This window comes from Natator depressus, chromosome 13 (assembly GCF_965152275.1).
Source record: "Natator depressus isolate rNatDep1 chromosome 13, rNatDep2.hap1, whole genome shotgun sequence".
Taxonomy (NCBI): Eukaryota; Metazoa; Chordata; order Testudines; family Cheloniidae; genus Natator; species Natator depressus.
Genome location: NC_134246.1, coordinates 13,121,251 through 13,142,057, shown reverse-complemented (window position 1 = coordinate 13,142,057; position 20,807 = coordinate 13,121,251). Strand labels below are relative to the sequence as shown.

At 41.1% G+C, this 20,807-nt stretch overlaps 1 protein-coding gene across 2 annotated transcripts; it reads left to right on the top strand.

Moving 5' to 3' along the window:
- Positions 1-162: 162 nt before the first annotated feature.
- CSTF1 (cleavage stimulation factor subunit 1) lies at positions 163-13,941 on the top strand. Of its 2 annotated transcripts, none has more exons than XM_074969847.1 (6): positions 163-831; positions 5,867-6,062; positions 8,581-8,858; positions 9,493-9,690; positions 10,927-11,317; positions 13,132-13,936. In XM_074969847.1, the coding sequence occupies exons 1-6, from the start codon at positions 685-687 to the stop codon at positions 13,389-13,391; spliced, it is 1,470 nt and encodes a 489-aa protein (XP_074825948.1). In that variant the 5' UTR covers positions 163-684; the 3' UTR covers positions 13,392-13,936. The 2 variants fall into 2 exon arrangements, with proteins under 2 accessions (XP_074825948.1, XP_074825949.1); XM_074969848.1 differs by lacking the exon at positions 163-831 and adding an exon at positions 4,810-5,125 and having other exon boundaries at positions 13,132-13,941.
- The last annotated feature ends 6,866 nt before the right edge of the window (positions 13,942-20,807 follow it).

Genomic DNA, 20,807 nt, shown 5'->3' with positions numbered 1-20,807 from the left:
AATCGGCGGGCGGCGCCGTGGATGAGAGGCCAATCAACAGGCATTCTTGTTCCTCACCGCCGGCCATTAAGATCTGGCGCAGGGAGTGCGCACAGAGCCTGGGGGGTGGGGACGGGAAGGACTTCAGGGGGCTGCCTTAGAAGGTGCTCGTCCCTAGCTTCAGGCGGAGAAGGGTGGCTGGGCTCTTGCCTCACGAGCGGGGCCCTAGCGAGCGGGTCGCCCCGGCGGTCGGTGACGTGTGATCCGCGGCCGTTGCTCCGGGCTGTGGCTCTCGAGCCCCAACGTGAGTGGGACCGTGGCCAGCGTGTCGCAGGAGCGGTGACGTGTGGTCAGTGACAGGGCCCACGGACAGCGGGCGGTCGAGCGCAGGGCCAGCGTGTCGCACCAGCGGGGCTTTGGGCGCTCGAGGGCACGCGGGAGGGGGGGCACCGGGCCGTTCTGTTGCACTAGCAGCCGGGCGTGTCGCGTGCTGGCTCCCGTTGGACCTGGGCCGCAAAGCACAACCGTGAAGGGGCTCTCGAGCCATTGTGTGTGTGATTGTGTGGCCGCCGGGCCCGGCGTGAGGACGGCTTGAGGCCTTTGAAGGCGTGAGCTAGACGGCATCTCCCGTTGCCACCGTGCTCGTGGGGACGAGTGTGGAAGTGGTCTCGGCGTGTGGGGCTGCGTGGCGGTGACGTGTGATAGATGGCAGCGAGGACAGGTGTGAGGAGGATGTCAGGCCGTCGTGTTCCCTCAGCGTGTGATAGACGTCCGCTTCCACGGGGCCTGAGTAACGTGGTCTCCCCCGCTCCTGAGCCACGGCCACTGCGACTGCCTTTCCTTGAGGCTGAGGTGAGTAGGGCCGTTTCTGCGGGGGTGGGGTGGGCGGGTCTGTTCTCTTGGGACAAGCCTTCAGCACTGCTGCTGAGGCACCCTGAAGTGCCTTGTCTGAGTGTGCCACCATGCTGTCTCCTAAATTCTGGAGTCATCCCAGAGGTCTGCAGCACCCAGGAGTGGGGCCTGGTGACTTTCAGTTCCATTTGCTTCCAGCGAGGCTTGGGATGTAGAACCCAGCAGTCCCAATCCCCAGTCTCCTGAGATCCCACTGCTCTCACTCCATCAAAGGAATTGAAACCAGGAATTCTGAATTTCAGTTACAGATCTTATTAGGCTGCTCAATCCCTAACCCGTTTCCAGGCCCCTCCCAATGAATACTGCCATTGATCTCTGTAGCCTCTTTATCATTTCTCAGTTTACCATGCTCTGAGCTAACCATTAGGTCTTATTTCTGCTAGAGCTGGAAATAAATGAATTGTGCTCTCCTGAACTAGACTGGTGTTATCATTAGAACTTTCTGCACTTCCAGACCAGGAATAGAATCTGCCTTTCCATGCTCCCAGTCCCACCCTATAGTCCCCTTTCCTCCCCACAAAAAGTAGGCTTTTGCCAAGGGTCTGTACGTGCTCCCAGGCTCACACTTTTGTGGTGTACATGCACTGGGTCACCCAGCTCTTGGTTGTTTAGCATGTACTCCCCATGCTCCTGGCACAATTTGCTGCTGATAGCCCTTACTGACATCTAGGTATTTGCTATCTCCATGCTTCCCTGTCTCCTGGTCTAAAGTGGCATATTGTGACTGAGGGGGAGAACTCCCATCACAATTTGCTGCCCCTTGACCAGGGGATGGGAAGAATAGAGTTAACCAATTGTGATGGCAGTGCCCCATCTGTCATAATTTGCTATCGGCAAACAAGAATCGCTTACTTTACATGTCAACATTTTAAAAAGTATCTAAACTTATTTTTAGAAACAGAATTAACACTTATTTTTGTGACTTTAGCTAAGTGTACATTAAAATTGAATTTCTCTATTACTTATTTGTGTATTGATTGTATAATTGCAAGAAAACCAAAATATTTACCTTTTAAAAAGTTATACAGTAGACATATTTTGTAAACATCACAAAGTTTGTATACGCTTCTTTTTTTACTGCTCAGGATGTTTTCATTGGCTCCCTGTGGAAGGCAGAGCACATGTTGCCCACCTCTTGCAGGAGTCACACTGTGCCTTTCGGGGAAAAAAAGATGGAAAAAATGACGACACTAATTGTGCAAAATATAATTTCAATTAACTCAAAATTATAAAATATTTATTGAACTTCTGCTGTGATTTTTAACTTTCTAGTTACATATCAGTTGAAGTTTTTATTAATTTGGAATTATTACCACAATCCTGACCCTTATCCAGGTTATTCCATCTGTGCTATATGTAACTGCCTAGATACTGGGCCATAACTTCTGTTCTTGTGCAATGAACTATCCTATTCTGTTTACTTACCTGCTCAAACATATGGCATGTGTTTCTAATACACTTTTGTGTTTCTTAGCATTATGCAATCTTTGTTTTCCTTCTTGCATATGACAGGGTTGCAGCAGTAGACTTTTGTGCTCTCTGCAAAATCAATATAATTTAATCAAATGATTTCCTAATTACGGAAACTATAAATAGAAATAGATTCATTAATAAATGTCACTTATTTCAAGAACTACAGTAATGATTTGCAAATATTTTCCTTTCAGGTGCGGGGGGTCATATTTAAATAATATTTGGTACCCTCATCTATTTCTCTTAAACTGTTAATTTGTAGATATAACTATATCCTACTGTATTTCAGTGCTCTTTTGGTTTCAACCATTTTTTATTTTTCACTAATTAAACACAATATTCATACAGAGAACCCAGTTTCTTTCATTAGGGTACCAAATTTGTGGCACATTTTAGTACATTTATTAAAATAACTATTATGACATTCTACTCTGACTTCACTAGGAATATATAACACAGCTATACCTGATTTTTTCCATTAAGAGAATTGCTATTTTTCTCCTGTACATACATAGGATATCTTGTGTGGTTTCCACATTAGTTCTACAATCTTATGCATTTTTAAAATAGAAAACTCATAACTAAGAAGTAGTCAAAATTTGACATTAACCACTTTTAGGATGGATGGTCTAACAGTGTGCCCAACCACTAGTATCTTGTGTTCCACAATTTCTGTTTTCCAGAGTCACATAGTAGATTTTTCAGTTTCTCAGTAGAGGAAGAATCTAAACTTTAAAATGAATAGCCAATAGCTGACTTCATAATTGGATTTCATGCTTTCATAAAGTCACTCTCAATATTTAGTAATGGTTTACTTTTTTATTTAATAAATGCTTGGAATCAGTACATGCGCACACATACCCTCTCCTTCCCACCCAGTCCCATATATTCCCCCTCCCTTGCTGTAAGACCACCATCCCCGTTCCTACCTACTCTTCCACCCCAGTCACGTTCCAGGGAGCAGTTGCATGTGTAATTTTTTCTCCTTTTTTTTTTAAAAAAAGTTTCAGCACTTTCAGAATATTCTGCTGTACTTAGATTACATTTCCACAAAACCAAAACTCCCTTTGACAGAGGCAGATTGGAGCAAACTGTACCTCCTGCTTTTATTTCAGATTTCTGTCCTGGGCTGGATTTGCCACCAGGCTGTGGCTTAGGTTTGGTGATCATAACAGTCCCCCCTTGAGCCATTCAAGATGTGTGATGTAGAGGTAGTTTCCAGCTACCTTCTCTCTCTATGCAGGCTCAGTATAATCCATGTGGCATGCCATCAAGCACTTTAAAGAGTGGTGCTCCTAACAGGAGAATTAAAGTTCTTGGCTAATAATGTAATTTGATTTCCCCCAAAAGGATATAGTGTATGATACCAGACACTCCATTGAGGTGGCTCTCAAGCATTTGAGACCCTGGTGTGATGATCTCTGAGACCTGGTTTGATCTCTATCTGTGATCAGACATTCACTACCAGAACATGTGAATATTAAGAAAAGTGGGGAGGTGGGGGAGGAGCAGGTACTGTATCTCATGAACCCCTTGTTCAGATAGCCCCAAATTTAGGTCAGTGCCCAGGAGGCACAATTTCAAGCCAATCAAAGAAAGGAAAGGGACACTAAAGAAGTTTTAATGCCAACCCAGGATGTCAGCCTTAAAGTCATTTGATTTAAAAAAACAAAACAAAAAACTTGTGCAAATAAAAATTAAAAATTGCAAACTGCAAAATCACAGTAAAAACATATGAAGTGTTCTACTAGAAACAATGTGAGATGTGATTGTTAACCTCTAGCAACTATTAATATTTTCAGTTGCTTGCTATTAAAATATAAATTAAAATAAAATTAAATAGTGCAATGGCATCTGTTTGCACAATGTTAATATAAATGAAGTGTAAGATTAATAAGAGTAATAAAAACAAAATTTTAAAAAGTAAATAATGAAGAGGCAGGAAACAGCATTGACAGTGGATTACAAGAAATGGAATCTGATTCAGGGACTGGAACAGTAGATAAGACAAATTAGTGAACTGCTCTGAGGCTTTATGCAGACATAGACAGAAAAGGAATTCGTTAAAATACTAAAAGCATGTATAGGAATGCTGTTTGTGTTTCACTGTATTCAGTCTTCTTTAGCTGCTCAGTACATCGTTTCAGGTAAGGAAGAGGTGCCTTTTCTAGGCATTGAGATGCTCTATGCCTTTAAAAACAGCCCTGGTAAGCGGACCGTGAGATCCCCTTTGCTAAGCAGTGTAAACAATAGTCTTCTTGCCACGCACAGCTTATTTTTGCAACCCACACAGACAGCTCGCCCCAATTCTAGTAAACTCTCTGTGTCTAGTTTCCTTCTTCTCCCCCCGTTGTCTGGCAGAGGCTCTTAACCCCGGCCCCTACTCCCTATGCCTGATTTTGCCCCTCTCCTTCGCCTGCCTCCACTAGCTGCATGATTTCCTTGGGCGTGCAGTCTGGATCCCTGCACTGCAGATTCGATCCCACCTCTCCGATTTGTCCCCTGTCCCCTTGTAACGCGGCTGCGGGAACAGCAGGACGTTTGTATAATCCTAGTTAGGGAAGCAGGCGGGCTTCAGGAGCAGATGTGCGTGAGCATGTTCACTGTCCACGAGCATGCTCAGTAGCGCAAAGCTGCACATTGCGCTGGGGAGTGATTGGGATACTGTTAGCCGCCGCCGCCGCCTCCGGCATCTATCGATGTTCTCAGGGCTCCAGTCGCCATTTTAGGGGGAGAGAAAGGGAGGCAGAAAGACGGGCTGGTAGGTGCCGGGGCGGTGTGAACAACTCCTTTCCTACATGCCCTGCTGAGCTGAGCGGCTTACAGCTCTGCTTGCTTGCCGAAGGCCGTTTCCTCTAGCCCGCGGTCCCAAGGAAACGCTGGCAGTTCACTCTCCTTCCAGACAGTTTCTCCCCCCGCCCCTGAGTTTGCTTTCACCCCTCCCCGTTTATAACAATCGATTGTTCTTTGGGGCTGGAAATGGGTGGATTGGGGGAGGGGTGGTGTGTTGGGTGCAGGGAGGTTATGGTTTTTCATCTGGTGGCTTCACTGAAAACCATACAATACACGTTTTGTTTTGCCTCTTGGCTTCCCTACAAATTGTGTGTGTGTTAACCTTGTCCTTCACAACTGTGTGCCCATTTCCCCACACCTGCTTGATAGAATTAAAGAAAGGTTACTGTCAGGAGGCAAACGTTGCTAGCCAGTGTTGCTCTTCTCTCACCTTTGTAGCAGTCCTTAATCACAGTCTGAGTGCTGGTAACTGGTGGTCTGTCTCCTCTGTAGTTGCTACTGTCTGCAACAGCTTTCTGTTATCTCTTTTCATTTGTCCATCTAGTTTTGAATCTTAGCTGAAAGTCTTTCTTTTATGTATACAATACCTTTTTAATTTGTCACTATAACATTACTATTTAATGTTGAAAGGTGTTAGGATATGTTCTGTATGAAAAATTACACCATTGCAATGTAACTGTTTTGTAAGTATTTTTTTCTCTTGTTTCAGGCACCCGCAAGGCATTCCTTGCTCACAATGTATAGAACAAAAGTAAGCTTGAAAGATCGTCAACAACTTTACAAACTGATTATTAGTCAATTGCTGTATGATGGATACATAAACATTGCCAATGGCCTGATAAATGAGATAAAACCACAATCAGTCTGCGCACCATCTGAACAACTGCTGCATCTGATTAAACTAGGTAAACTGTAATGCAGGATTCATGTACGTAAACTAGGAATTGCAGACTTTTTTGATGAAGTTCAGGTATGTAGGTCCTGACTCAGCACAGGGGGTGGATTTGATGACCTTTAGAGGTTCCTTCCAGCCCTACATCTCTGTGATTCTGTAGTGGACTCAGTGCAATCTAAAAGTAGTTGTTCTCATTCACTTATATAACGATAACTCCTAATGTTGCTGTACAGTTGTCATATTTATGGTTAGATAACAAAATACAAGTCTTTCAATAAATCTTTTCTAGGATCTACTTATTTATTTGTACTTTTTCAAATTATAATAGTGCCTATCCAATGCCCTGGATCCTCAACAGTCTTCTAAAAGTACATGGAATAAATGGGGCTGTTAGATCTCCTAGATAAAATCAAATAATCCTTAAATATAATAGAAACTAACTGACCCACGAAATCGCACATCAACACTAGTAGACCTACTCGAGACCAGTCTCCTCGCAGACAGGAGAAATGGTGGGCCTTGCATTGTGTCTTGAAGATAAATAAATAAATAAACTGTTACAGATCTAGAAAGGAAATGGGTTTTAGAGTTCCATTCTCCTCACAGAGAATGCTCTGCCAGTCAGTCCCTCTCTCTTATGAGGTTTCAGTTCAGTTGCCACATGTCACAGGGACTGTTTCATGTTTGGGGGTGGGGGGGAGGCTGAGGAGGCAGGTAGGTCCCAGGTTTTTCAGGGTATATAGTAATAGGTTTGTTACTGACACTGGTATTGCTCGTCAGATCAGAATTCAGTTTTTTTATTGTCTGACAAATGTCTGGGCGCTGGTGTAAGTCTAAACGTATTTCTCTTTTAAGCAGGTGAATGCACTATGTATTGGAGGATGGAACTTAATAGGAAATCTCTGTTTAAATGTTGTTTACTTTCTAATCAGGAGTAACTGAAGCAGTGTGGTCCAGTGGCTAGGATACTGGACTTGGACTCAGACCTGGGTTTTAGTCTCTGCTTTGTGACCTTGGTCAAGTCACTTCACCACTCTATACATCTGTGTTTTCTCAACCTTTTTGTTTCTCTTATATTTACATGATAAGGCCTTTGGGATAGGAACTGTCTCTTACTATGATAGGCACTACACACACTAAGAGAGTCTCTTAGTATGCACCATTGGGGCTTCTGTATGCTTCTGGAATATTAATAATAATAATGTGTGGTAGGGTAATTTATTCACCAACAGATACCAACAAAATATTGTGGAAAGTCTTGTAACTGAGTTAGGCAGAAGAATACTAATGGAAAAGTTAGTGAAATCTGCTAAAACCAAAAAGTATTGTGTCCCAGTGTGGTAGCTTAGCTTCAAAGTAAACTTAGATCTGTCACTAGTCTGGTTTGTGTGTGTGTGTTGCAGTATTAGTGTTGGAGGCACTTTAACAATAAAGTGACAGAGACTAAAAGTATCCTGTTTACTGAAAATACTCCTGATTTTTCCATGGAGCAGAAATAATTTTATACTGGGGAGAAAATTTTTATACTGGCAAAAAACTGCTGCAAAATTTACTACCAAATGAGTAAAATTATTTAACAACTATTTAAAGCATTGTAAGCTTTAACAGTCCTCAAGGGCTAGGAAATCACAACAAAGGATCAAACTGCCTTCTTACCTTATTTTGTGTAACATCTTGATTTGAATCTCAGCATGTCAACTAGCTTTTCTTTGGCTCAGACAAAACTAATGACAGTAACTACAAGGAGCTCTGAAATGCAGTATTTAACTTTACACGTTTCAGTGTTAAGGCAATTGAGGTCTTAATATAGCTATTTTTCATCATGATCTTTGAAAATCTACTTGAATAATGTAATAGCAGGGTGCATAGCAAATTGAAATAGTGCTTCACACATCTCTAAGAGTATAAATATAGTAAGCTTTAGATCTATCTAAACTAGGAAAATTAGTATCTCTAATTCACTACTGATGGTAACAGCAAGCATTTTCAACACCATGTCATCCAGCACTACTCTGAACAGGGTTAGATGACACAGATGAGGAACACCATTTACCTCTGTTCAGACTAGAGTTAATGATGTGGTTAAAATGTTGAGCTTGTACCTGCTTAAGCTGCAACTTCCACTAAGAGAAGAAGGTGTTAAATATGAGAGATAAGTGTATGGAGGAATAATGGTTCTCATTATTCTTATTTGAATTATTGTAGTACCTAGGAGCTCTAGTCATGGACTAGGGACCTTTTACTGGCACTGCTTCATTGTGGTGATTATGGTAGCCATAATCTCTTTTTTTTTTTTTTTTTTTTTTTTCTTGGGTATTCTTTATTGAGCTGCAAAGGAAAAAGTTCTGTAAATAGCTGTCCTTTTAAAAAATATATATATATTTTTTTCTATGCAGGCATTACTATTTCCTATGAAAGCTGGCTGTAGATACAATCGTGGCTATTCTAAGCAGTTACTAGTATAGTTATGAAGACTTTGTCAACCTTTTTGTGGAGAAAGTAAATATATTTAATCTCTCGTCCTTCAGGAATGGAGAACGATGACAGCGCAGTTCAGTATGCAATTGGACGCTCCGATACAGTAGCTCCAGGAACAGGGATTGACTTAGAATTTGATGCAGATGTCCAGACTATGTCCCCCGAGGCTTCTGAATATGAGACCTGTTACGTCACATCTCATAAAGGACCATGTCGCGTAGCTACATATAGCAGAGATGGGCAGTTAATAGCTACAGGATCTGCTGATGCCTCAATAAAAATTCTTGATACAGAGAGAATGTTGGCAAAAAGTGCTATGCCCATCGAGGTAAAGTATCACATGAATCATGATCAGTCAGTGAATGATAAAAATGCTACATCCATTTTATAGCATTTGTTCTGCCTCTGATAGCATACTTAAGGAAAAGTACCTTTTTGTTGTTGTCTGGAATCTGCATACAACTAGTGGTAGTGCACAGTCTTAAGAATGTTGCCGGGAACAAAATAAGTGCAACATTTGTTTTAGTAGTATTGTGAGTTAGAGCAAAGGGCTAACACTCGGGACCACTGAGTTTTATTTTTTTCTGCTGTCGACTCCATTTTGACTTTGGGCAAATCACTAACCTCTGTCAGTTTCTGTTTGCTTCTCTGTAAAAGAAGGCTATTGTATACTTATCATAGGGGTGTTAATGACCAATATTTGCAAAGAACTTTGAGATTATCATTCTAAGTATATGCATAGATTTTCATCAAAAAATACAGTCTTTGCTTGGAAGATGAGGCAGGCATTGATGCATGTTTAAAACTCACTTTTTCTCTTCTACCAGGAGATCCCACGTGTTTTTTGTATCTGTCTTTTAAATGCCCCAGAGTAATAACACAAGAGTTGGATAGTGGTTTATGGTTCGTCCTTTGTAAGAAGGAAGCACTCTCCATTGACTTGTTTTAAATGTTTTCTATAGGTCATGATGAATGAGACAGCACAGCAGAACATGGAAAATCATCCTGTTATTCGGACTCTATATGATCATGTGGATGAGGTTACATGTTTAGCTTTCCATCCAACAGAACAGATCCTGGCATCTGGTTCAAGGGACTATACGCTTAAATTGTTTGACTATTCAAAACCTTCTGCCAAAAGAGCCTTCAAGTATATCCAGGTTAGAGGTTATAGTCCTTTTTTTTTAAAAAAATTTGAGGTCTACAACTACCATGATAGCAATTAGCTAATTTGTGTCTGCATGCAGAAATAGCTAAATACACAGGAGTATGCTGTTATCCAATTTGCAGATACTCTTGTGATAATTATGCATACAAATTAGGTACATAAAATGTCCACTCTTCTCTTCCCCCCCCCCCACACACACACACGGGAAACCTGAATCTGCTAGGAGTGGTGCTTCTGGCATTTCCTTTATGAATGGTATTGAAGTTCTATGGATTTCTTTTTGGTTGTTGAGGGGAAAATTTGCTCCTCTCTCCCCCTTGCCCCATGAATTGGCTTTGAAAATTGATATAGGACTTACAGCAATGTTTCTCAGATGTGGCCACCGGGGGCTTTCCTTGCGGCCACAGCCCTCTGGGCAGTCATGGGGGGGCGCAAAGCATCAGCCCGTCCTCCGAGGCGCTCAGTAGTGGTTGGGCCCTGCCCTCCTCTGGAGACACACAAAACAGAGGAGCAGGCAGCCAGTGAGTGTCTCACCTTCCCCGGAGGCAGTGTTGTTGGGCTCCAGTCATGGGGCTTAAAGCTTTGTTCCCTGGCCATGTGGTGGTGGTGGGCTCTGTCCCTGAGCTCATCATCCCTCTCCCTACCCACCTCCCCATCTAGGGCTTAGTGTGTCCCCAGGCTTGCCGGGACTGAGTAAGTCTGCTGTGAAAAGTGATGTTTGTTTGTTAGCACTTTTCACAGCAGACTTACTCTCTAGCAAGTCTGTCTTTTTTCTTGTTGTTTCTTTTGCTTTTTGGGATTTAAAAAAAAAAAAAAAGCAAAGCACCTTATTTGTGTTTCTATTCTGTTTTAGGTCCAGTAAAGAATAGAGACAACTGTACATTATTTTTAATATTGAGTCTGCAAAAAAATCCTTCATAAATAAATTACAATGATTTGGACATGTATAGAGTTGGGGGCCGCACTTTGAGGCCAACAAAAAATTTGTTGTGAGAACCCCTTCAAGTATAATCCTGATCGATCTAAATATGTTACTGCTATATAGTGGAGAGGGGAATGGTGTTCTCCAATTTGTATCCTGCCCTAAACCCTATACTAATTAAGAATTGAACTTTTTTTTTAAAGATGAAAATACCATAGAACTTCAGACTTGTGAATCCACCAGGATTTTCTCTCTGCAAATAGGTTCTTTATATTAATATTGATTTATATATTTCTCATCACACAGGAAGCAGAAATGTTACGCTCCATCTCTTTTCATCCTTCTGGTGACTTCATACTTGTTGGTACCCAGCACCCTACCTTACGGCTTTATGATATCAATACATTCCAGTGTTTTGTGTCTTGCAATCCTCAAGATCAACACACCGATGCTATATGTTCAGTAAACTATAATGCAAGTGCTAACATGTATGTGACAGGAAGCAAGGATGGATGCATCAAATTATGGGATGGTGTTTCAAATCGATGTATCACTACTTTTGAGAAAGCACATGATGGGGCTGAAGTCTGTTCTGCCATCTTTTCCAAAAATTCAAAGTACATCCTGTCAAGTGGAAAAGATTCTGTAGCTAAACTATGGGAGATATCCACAGGTCGAACGCTGGTCAAATATACAGGTATGTGGCAAAAATTGTTCATGCAGTAATCAACTAGTGATGGGAATGATATTGGATGCAGTACAAAATTTTTAAGTGCTTAGTCCAGAGTCTGATGTGCTCAGTTAAGTATGTGAAAGATTTTTTTCAGAATTCACTCATAAGATCATGATAGCCTTGTGCTGTTGAACAGTAACCTCCTAAAGTTAATTGGAAGTTTTCTTCTGTGAAGATGAAATTCTAGGATTCCCCACTTTTTTTCTTTTCTTGGTCACAGATAACAGATATGTCACTTCATTCCATTCTTGACTTTCTTTAGGCGTTGGTCACTATCTTACACTAATATAAGTGGATTTGGATAACTTTCTATCATTACTTCATTTGTTCAGATGATGTATTACTATTCTGCTGTCTGGTTTGCTGGCTGTTAGCTGTCTGTTAAAGGAAAGCATCATCATATACAACTCTCTTGAGTTACTCCAGAAAGGAAAACAAAAGTAGACCTATCAAGACATATATTTTTGGCAAGAAGTTGCTGACTGGTGGCTCCTTTCAGTCTTCCCTAACCTCCACAGGAGATTTTGTTACTGTGAAATTGATTCCAGAGACATTAGGGCAGTTTGATCTGCCAAAACCAGAAACTTACACTTTGTTTCAATCTGCAAAAGAGCTCAGTATAATTTAACAGTGATCTTGTTGCTCAAAGTATAAACTGGTAATATTTTTAACCAGCAGGGTGCAGCATAGCCTCCATAAACAACCACAAAACGTTTGTAAAGTGCAGCCACTTTACTTGATTGTTTCTCTTATTTAATCAAATCAAGTCTGTGTATGCCATAGTATATGTGAAACATCTTATTTTTATAAGGAAGTTTAATGCTAAACTTCTACAGTGGGAGCAATGGCCTAGCTAGATAATGGTTTATATATTTATAGATATTGATAATGAGAACTTGCACTTCCCTCTATTAGCTGTGCTCTTTCCAATTTTAGTTACCAATTGCTACGTGCTAAGTTTCTCACCAATACTACTGGAGGGAGAAGTGGTGTTGGAGCATTGTGCTCATGCCCTATGTTCTATGAAGGTCTTTTGATTTGGTTGACTGATTCAGTTAGGAAGGAAGGGCTTCAGGTATTCTCTATACTTCTATGAAATGGTGTGTGAATACTTACAGTAGTATGGAATTCTTTCACGGGTAAACCTGTTTTGTTGGAATGTATATAGATTTTCTTTCCTCAAGATAGGTTTTTGAAGGATGAACCCTCACATTGTGGTGGTCTTGACTAGTACAATGTGGAATTGCATATTTAAAAAAAAAAAACAAACACAAACAAAAAACCCTTTTATTTCCAAGCACCTCTTTGAACTTTCCTATATAGAGGCTGAAATATGGCAAAGTATTGTGCCCAGTGCCATTTATCTCTTTCACCCCTACCCCCCCACCAAAAAACCACCTACTGTAACGAATTCATTGAAAGTCACTTGTAGTTGTAAGTGATTGCGCTGATGTATTTTTTAAGTGTGGGGAAAAAATGAATAATTTATAAAATTTTATTAGCAAAAACACATCTAGACTGTCTAACGCCAATACTGATAGTTGTGACTTCTGCATAGGTACTACGTAGGGAGATGTAACAATGAATTTTCTCTATAAATAAGCATACACTTTCATTGAGCATCTGAATTTAATGCTTCTGCACATGAGGGACTAATACTGTTGGTTTTGAGTCAGGTAAAGAGTGGGTAGGTGCTGTGTAAGCCCCCTAAGCAAGGCTACTCTAGGTTACATGTTTTACTTGCACCTTTAATGAGTATCATGTCCCTGCTATTATAGGAGCTGGTTTGAGTGGACGACAAGTACACAGAACGCAGGCAGTCTTTAACCACACAGAGGACTATGTGTTACTGCCTGATGAAAGGACCATAAGTCTCTGCTGCTGGGACTCAAGAACTGCAGAACGGCGAAATCTTCTGTCATTGGGGCATAACAGCATTGTCCGGTGTATTGTTCATTCTCCTACCAATCCTGGTTTCATGACATGCAGTGATGACTACAGAGCTCGATTTTGGTACCGAAGGTCAACCACAGACTAAAGACAGTTTCATAAAACAGTGATTATCTAGATTAATTATACCATCTTATATTAAGTGTACTGCCAACAGATGCCTAAATAAGAGCCATGCTATGTCTGTATTTAACTTTGTCAAACATGGTGGGAAAAGATGAAAGTACTGAGATTGAGTTTTCCCTCACTCACTGACTTTATTGGTGTGTATGGCATCAATTGTGTAAGTAGTCAACCATTATCCTTGAATACAATGAATCCTTCCTGCAGGGATAGTTTTAAACGTGCTCTTACATGTCTAAATTTTCAAAATGTTAGTAATTTAAGTGAATCTTGCTCAATCTGTATAGAATTTCTCCATTACGTCTGTGCAAACCTATTAAAGTATTTTTTTTTTAAAAGAATGGATTATACAAATTCTCAGCAGAACTTGGCCAGATATTTTAAAGAAGCTTTAAGTTGTATTTCCGTTCTGATTCATGCACTGTGCAGTGAAAGCTCTGGTTTTGTATCTTTTTATTCATTTAAAAAAAAAAAAAAATTGGCCAAGTGGCTCTCCAGCTCTGAGCCAGAATTTTGTGCCATAAGAATTTGAACATCCATTTTTAAATGGTTTAGATGAATTCAACAAATGATGTTTTAGTTCTGATATTAAAGCTCAGACTTGAAATCTGGTGGCTGACCTTCATTTGAATTTCTCTTAACTAACTGCTGTAACCTTGAAGCAAATAGAGGCTTGCAAGCTGACCTGAACCCATCAGGACCAAGACCTGACTACAAATGTCGGGTAGTGTGTTATTTGTATAGCATGCATTTGGTCTTTGTTTGACTTAGGTAGTCTCTTATCACTCAGGGCTTGTATATGTGAACTTGTTTGTGGCATATTGAAGTGTGAATCTGTATGTGTGTGTGTGTACACGTACACACACAAAAATACATACCATAGACCAACTGCATCCTGCTAATGCATACATTAACAGTCATTAGTATGCTTTGGTCTGGTCCAATTTCAAAGACTAGGTCAACACATATTAATAAGCTACCAACAAGGTGTGTACAGACAGCTAGTCCACACCAGGCTCCCAGCGTCCCAAAGTCCATATTGTCTTCTGACTAACAAGACACGATCGTTACACATCTCTAATCATAAGCTAATCTTTTACAGTCCAGAAGCCAGTAAGGGCCCTACTGAGTGCTCTGGTTCTACCTACTAAATCAGCAGACTGTTTCAGGGCTAGGAGAATAAGATGGACTTTCTATCAGCTCTACTACAGTCTGTTTAGCAGTAATATCTGCACACCACCAGCCTTTCCACCCCCATGTTTTTTTCCTTCTATACAGTGGCAAGATTCCTTAGGGTCCTGATTCATGTTTTTCTCAAGGTTGATGAGTGTCCTCTCTCGTTCTAACAGGGTTGATAGGTCTCCCCTAAACCACCTACGAATGAAGATTGCCTCTTTAATAGCCATTACATCAGCTGAAAGAGTAGGAAAGATTTGGGGCCCCCATCAGCTCCTCATTATATGGCATTTTGTAAGGATAGGGTCACTCTCAAGTTCCTGCCCATATTTGTTTTAGTATTCTAGTTCATTCAGCTCCCAATTTTTTCCAAAATCTCATTCAACCCTAGGGGAAGTTAAACTTCACAAATGTAATGTAGTAAGAGACTCTCTGCATTAATGGGACAAAACCATTCAGACCACTGATGATTGCTCTCCCCTCGGCATAGGTAGCGTCTTCACTAAGCGCTGCAGCTGAGCTGCTACAGCATTGTAAATGTAGGTAAGCCCTTATGTAAAAGCTTACGTGCTAAGAGCTACATAGCACTTCGTGGGAGACGTTTTGTACTTCCATTTAGAGGTCTGGCTTGCGCCTAATTTTGAAGCCAAACATGACCATTTGGGGCCTTTGCAGAGGTGAAGAAGTTCACTATCAGAGATTTTCTAAGTGGGATTCTGACTACATCAGAATATATTCTAAATTAGCGAGGGTTAGAGCTCATTTCACTAGAACAGGGATCTCAAACTCAATTTACCTTAGGGCCAGGGCCAATCCTCCCAGCGAGCCAATAATGTCACTGAAGATGGTGTTCAGAAAAGAAAACATTTATTTTGAATTTCTTAGAAATAATAAAACTGTCATAAACTTTATACAATTCTTCACCTGCCAGAGAGATTTTAGTGTTTGCCAGACACCTGGCAATGCTTCAGTTGTGTCAGTTTGTTGATGTTTGCCTTCAGTGACAGCAGTTGAAACCTTCAGGATTGCAGCAAGATGGGCATCAGATAGTTGTGTTCAATATTTTGACTTGTTTATATTCATTGTGGGGGAAAAAAGCGACACTGCCTCCATGGCTGTCTCTACCCAGCAACTAATGATGATGATTCTGCCTGGTAATTAGTGATAGTATCTCTGTCCCTCTCTCCCAGCCAATAGGAGATGTGGGGGACGGCTCCTGCAGCAGACATTGCCAGCAGCTTGTCTGCATGCATCTCTCCTCTGTGGGCCGCAGTGGGGGAGGTTCTTGGGCCGCAGATGTCCCACAGGATGGGACTTTGAGACCCCTGCACTAGAGCTTAGGTAGCCTGTTCAAAAAATGTCTGTCTCAAAAATCTGTTAACAGCAATGTGGGGCTCAATCCAGACCTTTACAAGTCCCTACTCTTTGGCAAAAAGAAAAGGAGTACTTGTGGCACCTTAGAGACTAACCAATTTATTTGAGCATGAGCTTTCGTGAGCTACAGCTCACTTCATCGGATGCATCCGATGAAGTGAGCTGTAGCTCACGAAAGCTCATGCTCAAATAAATTGGTTAGTCTCTAAGGTGCCACAAGTACTCCTTTTCTTTTTGCGAATACAGACTAACACGGCTGTTACTCTGAAACCTACTCTTTGGCAGAATCTTCCAAATTGGATGCCCATTTAGTCCTGCAGTCATTGTTTAAATAGATGACTGTTTGTTAGCCACCAAGAATGGAATCCATGTGGACATTACAGACCCTGGGGAGGGGGCGCAAAATGGTTATCCTACAGTAACTGGTTCTTCAGGAAGTGTTGTCCACATGAATTCTGGGGCTCACCTTCCTTTCCTGCTTCTACAGAGTCTTATACCAGTGGGATTCTGTATTAGTAAAGGGAAATGAGGAACAGTTGGGCCCCTGTGGGGGGAGGAATGCAGAGTCTCTAGGGCACAGGTGTGGCCCAAATATAGACTGCTGGCCAAATGAATTCGATCTCATTTTCACACGGCACATGCACACCAAAAGTAGAATCCATATGGACAACGCAAATCGAAGCGCAGTTTAAGTAACTGTACTTTCCTAAGATTTCTGAAATTTTCTGTTCAGCTTGTTTAGTTGAACAGATACTTTTCAAGCATTCTAACTCAATGCTTTTTATGTGCCGATGCTGCACCTAGTTGACACCAGCCCGAAGGGTTAGACAAAAAATCCAGGTGGCTGGATAGCAGATGAGAGTAAATTAGATGGGAGAGTCATAGTCCACCACTCGTCCTCTTAAAATGTAGAGGAATCATCACAGGAGACCAGACTGATCAATTTGTCTTCTGAGATGAGTCAAAGTTGCTTAAATTTTTCAGTGTCTTTCATACAAAATGTACCTTACAACACATATGGTAGTATGGTTGGTGCCTTGTAGGTATATAAGAACACAAATTCCCTACCCCATAGAGCTTACAGGCTATTACAACACAAAGTTATAATAAATGTGTTGTAATAAATGTGAGAAAATTTTGCAAGGTATGGAAAATGTTGGATAGAAATCCTGAATTCATAGGATTGTGGCAGTCAGTTATTTCATTAAAGTGCTGTGCAAACACTTGTAGTAAACTGTTCTTCCATCAAGCTTCTAAATTAGGAACTACAGGAACATGCAGCAAAGCAGAAGCGTGGGTTTTTTGTATCTGTGGTTATTTGCAACAAGTCTGTGACAGACAGATCAAGGAAAATTCCACTTTTTAGACAGTTATTCTCGTTGTAGACGCTGTTAGGGTTTTTTGTTTGTTTGTTTTAATCTTGTCTGCTGTCACAGAAATTGACTTTTATGGGAAACCTTTTGTATAGCTAAATGCTTTCAGGGCAATACTTGTCAGACTTTTTTTTTTTCTTGCGAAATAGTTCCTGACACATTGTGACTTTGCAAAACTGAGCTCTGTATAACACTGGTTATACAGTGATTATTTATAATATTCAAAGTGGCAGGCTGCTTGGTGAATGCTATGGATAAAAATAGCAGAATCAACACATCTGCAACGGTAGGTTGATGGTTTATGAGAACAGAATTTAATGACTTAAAATATTAGAGGCTGAAGTAAGTGTGATTTGAGAGAGAGATATTTAGTTCAGAATAACTCTTCTAGTATCATACATGTTTTATATCTTTACCAACTAATTGTGGAAAGGGAGTTTTTGGTTTGGATGCTAAGGTACCTGATGTTTGCCTGTATTTCTGCTGTTGGAGACCTGGCTGCGGCAGTGTCATTGGTGTCTGAAGAAATTCTCCTTGGATGGAACTCTGAGTAAAAGGAAACCTAAGAGATTTTATAAGCATTAATTATACTGACAAAAATTAAGTAAGCCCCAGCTTCTATCTTGAAGGTACCACCTCTCTTATTACTATTTCATAATGCTTTGTAAAGCTCTTTGATGGTATAATAATGTACTATTATTAACTAAACACTCCACACAACACATTTGTATGGTAGATAAGTTAGTTCCCTATTTTACAGGCAGGATAAAAAACAAGTTAAATTACGGGGGGGGTTTTATTAGACTTACAAAATCGGTTTATAAGCTTTTCAAGGTAGAGAACTTGTCTATGCGTTTGTACTCTACCTAGCAAAATGTGGGCCCGACTGCAATATAAATAACTTGCAAAAAGTGTCAGTGTATGTCAGGGTCAAAGAGAATGCTGGAGTTCTTGGCTCCCAGTGTAATGTTCATGACCTTGATCATGTAAATATGATTTGGGAGGGGTTGGAGTTTGATACCAGAAATGTAAGGAAAAGCACCTGATAGGAGTTACATGGAACATTTACTGTGTTCAGTTTTCTGTCACGGTCTGTTTGAAAGAATTGACCTCTCTCATTCCATATTACGTTCATCAGAAGACAATGGGACACACGTTCCTCTCTATTACTGAGAAGAAAACTTGACCCATTTATGTTTTGAAACTCATATTTTAAAAAGTTCTCTTATTACCCCTCTCTTTGGCTCCTAACGCTTTTATTTTCAATTTAGCAAATTTCCAGGTATGATATTTTGGTCACAGAAGTCAAAATAGTTTAGCAGTGGCTGACTGAATTTAGCAATATCAAGCTGACTTGTAAATTCTGAGCACTGCCCTTCTACAAATACACCTATCTCATGGAGATGAAGTATGGTAAGAAGTCAGGAAACCATTCAAGTTTCTGATGCAACATGCTAAATGACCTATTGGTTCCTATTATCCCAGCGGCTCTGGGGCAATGTCATTTTAATGGCCTTACATCATTTTTTATAGTTTACTCTGTGATAGCAACACTTTGGCAAGATCGGTGGGCAAAAACTGAGTCCTGTTATAGCTGGAGCACAGTGGCTGTCAGCTGTGGCTGTGCAGAAATTCCCATTATGATGAAAGAACTAAATAGTAGTGTTAACGTGGGCTCCTGAGCACCATTTTAAATGTGTGTGTGTGGGGGGGTAGATTTGCATCTCTCTCTGACCCTCCTCTTCCCGTCTTAGCCCCCTTCCTCACCAGCTTCCTGGCACTTCCCCTGCCCATGAACCCCTACACCCACCCCCTCCAAATGTGAGCGAGTGGTATTGTGACCAAAGAGTGGTAGGGCCATGGCCTGGGTACCTCCTCTGCCCCCAGCTCCAGAGTCTATGAGTGTTATTGCCACAGCTAATCATTAGCAACTTTTGCCCCCCCCCCGTCCCCCCCCCGGACCTTTGCAGGACAAACTGCTTCTGTAATGGAATCCAGTGCATTCGCATGCTCTATGGACATCTTGTTAATGTTTTTGGATATGCGTTGAGGGCTGATAGGACGCTGCACCTGCACACTGTACAATGTGCATATGCACAAAGTAAAAAGTGTTGGGCAGGGAGACAGCATGTGCACAGGGGCCCGTCCTATAGTAATGAGTTCTGGTGGGTGGCTGGCAAGTTGATCCTGTCTAGCAGCAGCATGAAGTGAGAACAAAAAGATGCAGATAGCTAAGCTCCTGTCAGACACGCTTAAGCTTACTCTTAAATTTCTCTCATTAACAAATGCTCAGTACATGCGCATACTTTTTTTAATTGCATACTTGCAAGTAAGTGATCAAGCTTGCAGAGGAGAACACCTAGCGCTTAGAATTTTAGTTGCATGCTCTCACCTTGCAACCACAGCAACCTCCCAGGCTCTGCTGTGCATTGTGCAAGGACTTTAAGCTATCTGGAGCCTGGGCTGGCTATGTGCCAGTCAGCCACCAGCAGCAAGTTAGAATAGCCTAACTTACAGTACTTGCCAAGAGTTTTGGGGAACAGGAGTCAGATGTGCGTTATGGAATCCGCAGCCATGCTCTCTTTCTCTAAATCACATCCCCTGACCCTCTAGTATAGGAGGGAGCTGTGGAGTAGCGTAGGCCTTATGCATGCTCTATGCTATTGAAGTCGGCGTTGTCTTCCTGTGGTCAATTATGCCACCTTTAGAGCAGCTCTGTGGCAACAGATTGCATTGTTGTTTCTAAAATATATTTTTAAAAATTCTATGGTCTGTGGTGGTACATTTGTGCAATTTCTCTAGGCTGAATTCTCTTCTTGCACGTTCACAACTGATAATACCAATGCCTGTCACATGAAAAGGATCAGAATTTGTTGCAAGTGAGCTTCATTGTACCAGATATTTTGCATGACTAGAAAGGTTGGTTGGATGCTTCTGCATTACCAAGTCAACTCCAAGTGCAAAAGGTTAAAATTTAGAGAAAAAAATACAAAAATCCAACTGTTGCCCCCTGCAAGACACGGGCACAGTTTTTCATTATAAAAGTGTTTTGGGGAGAGAGAGTGAACTTGCTTACTGTAGAAAGAGGAAGGAACAGAATGGAGGCAAGATAATTTCTGTATAAAGGAACCTTTGAAAATTGTACAAAACAAAAGATGTTAACCATGAACTGTTCTGCGTTGGTCTCTCAGATTCTCTGCTTTTAAAATATGTGGTTTTTCTGCAGTGATTTTTTAGCTGTAAAGGTCTTGCTGAGCCATGACATTTCTAGTGACCTGAACATGAAAAATTCAAAATCGAAGTATTTTTAAATACAAATTGAGGAGGAAGAAGAACTGATACTACCTTGGGAAAAAGCCCCCAAATGCACTCAAATCACTCTCTTAGCTTCACTGCAGTGTCCACGTGACGTTCTTATAGCTCTACAATATCAGAATTCCTATTTTGGTTTCTGCCTT